The sequence below is a fragment of the Aplysia californica genome, unplaced genomic scaffold (genome assembly GCF_000002075.1).
Source record: "Aplysia californica isolate F4 #8 unplaced genomic scaffold, AplCal3.0 scaffold00756, whole genome shotgun sequence".
Lineage (NCBI taxonomy): Eukaryota > Metazoa > Mollusca > Gastropoda > Aplysiida > Aplysiidae > Aplysia > Aplysia californica.
The window spans coordinates 4,510-8,692 of NW_004798026.1; the positions used below are offsets into that span (position 1 = coordinate 4,510).

A 4,183-nucleotide genomic window follows, 5' to 3' on the forward strand; every position below is an offset into this window, starting at 1 on the left:
ATGAAGACCATGAGGTAAAAAATCAATTTAATGTTCTATCCGCTCTATCAGAATCATAAAATTATTTGGAGTCGTTATCGAGATGTTCAAAGGACTGCTTTTGAAGAAGCTTGATACGTTGTGAAAATCAAACATTTTTTGCGGCAAATTCCTCAAAACTAGGTACTGAGCAGATAGAACTTTCTAATTTTAAAGTAGCGATAAGTCATTATTTTCTATTTTTGTCTTTATCTCTTTTGGTGTGTTGTTTAGTTTGTTCCATTTTTTCTGACACTACCTTATTTATTTATTTTTAAAAATCAGAAACGGCTTTACTCAAGTACTAGATCTAGTGATTTATTGAACTCAGAGGAGTCTACTGACTATGCTGCATATTGTTGTTTCTTATTTACCTCATTTCAGCTTGCCTGTATATACCACATCTGTCTCTTCACACATCAAATTAGTTCTTTCTACTTCTCTTAAAATTTGGGGGATAATTCCTGCTTATGGGATTTTTATGAGGAAAATGATAATTTGTACATGTTTTAAAATAAAGTTGTTATGCCAAAGCTGGGAATAGATCTAAGCTCATGAAGTAAGAGTTTATTTACTAAAATGGTGGTACAGTCGTATCCGCCTACATGTCTATGAACAGCGCCTGCTGATTGTCATCCAAGGGAAACAAATAACGATTAAGAAGTAGCTTGCAGAAGTAATACCTGAATTATTTTCCTTGGTTATGACTGCCCTTGGTTTTGCCGGGTTACAGAATCTTGTGCAAGTAGACATTATGCCCTGTAAAGTCAACTTAAAAAGAAAATAGTCCAAATGATTTTACGTCCCCATCAAAATATGATACATCATTTAGGGGGCGGGCTTTGGACCATGCCTGTCAGAGCCATGGGCTGAGAGGGATACATCTCAGCAGAAAGGCAGAGATGCTCGATAAAACATTCTCCCTCACTTGGGAATTGAACTCAGGTGTCCTGTGTGTGACAGTGAAGCGCCTAACTGCTGCACCATAGACCCCGCCGGTAGCAGTTTGTTTTAATGTGCAATTTTTATCTCAGGTGATCGGTTAGGTATCTCACAATGACTTGACTGTGAGCAAACCGCACAATTTGTTCACAATGAGTTTACAACAGTAATTTACAGAAACACGGACAAACACAGCTTTTTATTTTTCGATCTTGGGAGACGGAGAAGCTTCTGCATCAGCAGGACATGGAATAACGTCAAGAGGCTAGCCTAGGATAGAGAAAGGTGGAAAGTATTTGTCCGTGGTCTATACCCTGGTGCAGGGTGAGAAAGGCAATGATGTGATGATACCATGCAATTTTTTCTCAATGAGTTTACCTTAATAGTGCCATACAATTTGTTTTCTGTGGGTTAACCCATTACGTATCTCACAATGAGTTACTCTTTACCACACCACACAATTTGTTCTTGGTGAATTAACTTATTAAGTGTTTTGCTATGAGTTGACCTGTACTGTAACACACAATGTGTTCTCAGTGATCCGATTTAACCCTAACTATCCAACACAATATCTTCTCAATGATTTAACCCTAACTATCCCACACTACATGTTCTTACTGATTTAACCCTAACTATCCTACACACTGATTTAACCCTAAATATCCCACACACTTATTTAACCCTAACTATCCCACACACTGATTTAACCCTAAATAACCCACACACTGATTTAACCCTAACTATCCCACTCAACATGTTCTCAGTGATTTAACCCTAACTATCCCACTCAACATGTTCTCAGTGATTTAATCCTAACTATCCCACACAATATGATCTCACTAATTTAACCCTAACTATCCTACACACTGATTTAACCCTAACCACACAATATGTTCTCACTGATGATTTAACCCTACTTATCCCTCACAACTTTGTCCCCCCCAGGAAGCGGATGAGCTGGTAGACCTGGGTGTAGTGGAGGCCAACGTTCGTAACTCCATCATCCTGGCCAAGACGACCTTCACCGTCACCCACCTGCTCATGCCCGGCGACCTTCACACCCTGCCGCAGGACAAAGGTCAAGGTCCCGAGGGAGGAGCAGGTCAGGGTCAGAGTGACTGTAGCTATGTTTCGATTGCTTTAGTGTAAGAGCCCGCCATACGCCGTTTTGAAAAGTGACGTATGACGGTGTCTTACATTGAGCTGTCGGTCTGTCTGTATTTTTACTTTACTTTTTCCGATCCAGTGGCCATCTTGATTTGAGCCCTTTGGTCTGTGATTTATTTGTAATTTTGTATGCTTTTCTCTCAAATGGAGTCAGTGACCTAGTGGTTAGGCTCTTGGACTCGCAACCGTATAGGTTGTGGGTTCGAATCCCGTCAGGGGTCCGACGTTGTGACCTTGAGAAAGTCACTTGATCCAAATTTTCCTCACTTCATCCTGGTGGGAATGGGTACCCAGCTATAGACAACGAAAGATCTTATCAGTTCGTTAGTGTTTGAGCGCTTAATCTGCTGCTTGCACCGTATGCTTCCGGGGAAGCTGAGAATGTTTGTGAGTGTTCCTCAGTCTACTGGGGTAATAACATAGTGTAAAGTGCATAGAGCTTGCTGTTGAGTGGGGGGGAGGGTATGCGCTATACAAATGCTATTTATTTATTTATTATTATGATTAAATAGACTGCCGAATGGCATCATGCAGAAGAGTTAACGCTCAGATGCTACTGGATCGCTAACAACAACAACAACATTAAACAGACTGATAGATTTGCATCCGCAGCTTCATACTTACACTTCGAGAATTTTATCCATAAGGTCATGTGTTCAAACGCTGGTCAAACCCCCATGTTTTTTCTTTGAGAAAAAATACTTTATACAAATTTTCTTTTCTTCACTCTTTGGGGAATGTTAAACCGTCTCGTCACTTAGAGCCATCATGTGGATATTCTGTCCTGGGCACTCTGGAGTGAAAGGCAATGAGGAGGCTGATAGGCTGGCAGGCAGTGCCGTAGTTGATGGTGAGATGAAATTTGACAAAGGAGAAGAGTTGAAGACCCTGGAGAAAAAGTTGCGGGATGAAGAAGACATGGGGACAGCAGAACACAACGCAGTCATTAGGATGCGGGAAATGGGGATAGAGAGGGGAGAGGGAGGAAAGGAACGGTTATCTGGAAAGGAAAGACGTCGCCATAATCAGACAGCCACCGGAACAATCAGTATGGATACCTTGCGGGCTTTGGTGCGGGGGGGGAACTGAGCACTTATGGACCTGTCCGGTGTGCAATTACGTTGTTGCCCAGAACAGGTGATACAGGTAATAAACCGTCCAAGGCAGTAAAAGATTTTGTTTGTGTTTGATCGAGTGAAATGGCAACTTGTGCTGAAGTGTTTCCCAGGAGGATGAGAATGTTCCAGAATGTTTTTAGCATCAGTTGTTGGATTAGTAAGTTCTGGAATTTTTAGCATCTGTCGGGAGAATTGTATGTTCTGGAATGTTTTAGCATCAGTCGGGAGAATTGAATGTTCTGGAATGTTTTAGCATCAGTTGTTGGATTAGTAAGTTCTGGAAAATTTTAGCATCTGTCAGGGGAATTGTATGTTCTGGAATGTTTTAGCATCTCGTCCGACGATCTCCAAGGGGGAAAAGAAGTTAGAAATTGGGAAGACCCACATTTAAAAATTCAAAACAAAACAAAGACAAAAACAAAACAAAAATGATCACAAAGTGACGGCTATCTTTACACCCCCACAGGTCAAGGACAATCTGGCGCTCCTCAGGGTAAACCAGCTCCGCCGAAATCTGGGGGAGGAGGAGGAGGAGGCAGCGGCAGCAACAGCAGCGGCTTTCAGAGCGCCATCCCTCAGAAGCAGCCCCCCCAGCAGGGCAAACAGCAACAGCAGCTGCAGCAACCACAGCTACAAAAGCAACAGCAACAGCAACAACAGCTGGACGCTCCCGTCGCGGCCGTAATCCCTGTCTCTGAGACGATTGCCGCGCCCATCAGAAACGTCTCTGTGCAGAACGAGCCCGTGCAGGTGATGATGGTGGTTGTGGTGGTTTTCTTGTTGATGGTGTTGTTGTTGTAGCTGTTGTCGTGGTGGTGGTGGCTGTTGTTGTTGTTGTTGGTGGTGGTGTTGTTACTGTTGTTGTTGTTGTTGTTGTTGTTGTAGCTGATGTCATGGTGGTGGTGGCTGTTGTTGTTTTTGTTGTTGGTGTTGTTACT

General features: G+C 42.6%; 2 protein-coding genes across 2 annotated transcripts in view; both read left to right on the forward strand.

The window, feature by feature from the left end:
* Positions 1-2,109, forward strand: part of LOC118478624 — a gene marked incomplete at its 5' end in the record, with an annotated part of 4,201 nt that extends 2,092 nt beyond the window's left edge. Inside the window, 1 exon segment of the mRNA XM_035972609.1 lies at positions 1,906-2,109. Coding sequence (XP_035828502.1) covers positions 1,906-2,109 — 204 coding nt within the window.
* A 1,799-nt stretch (positions 2,110-3,908) lies between these two features.
* LOC101860128 (phospholipid transfer protein C2CD2L) overlaps positions 3,909-4,183 on the forward strand; it is a gene marked incomplete at its 5' end in the record, with an annotated part of 34,568 nt that continues 34,293 nt past the window's right edge. The window contains 1 exon segment of the mRNA XM_013088525.2: positions 3,909-3,995.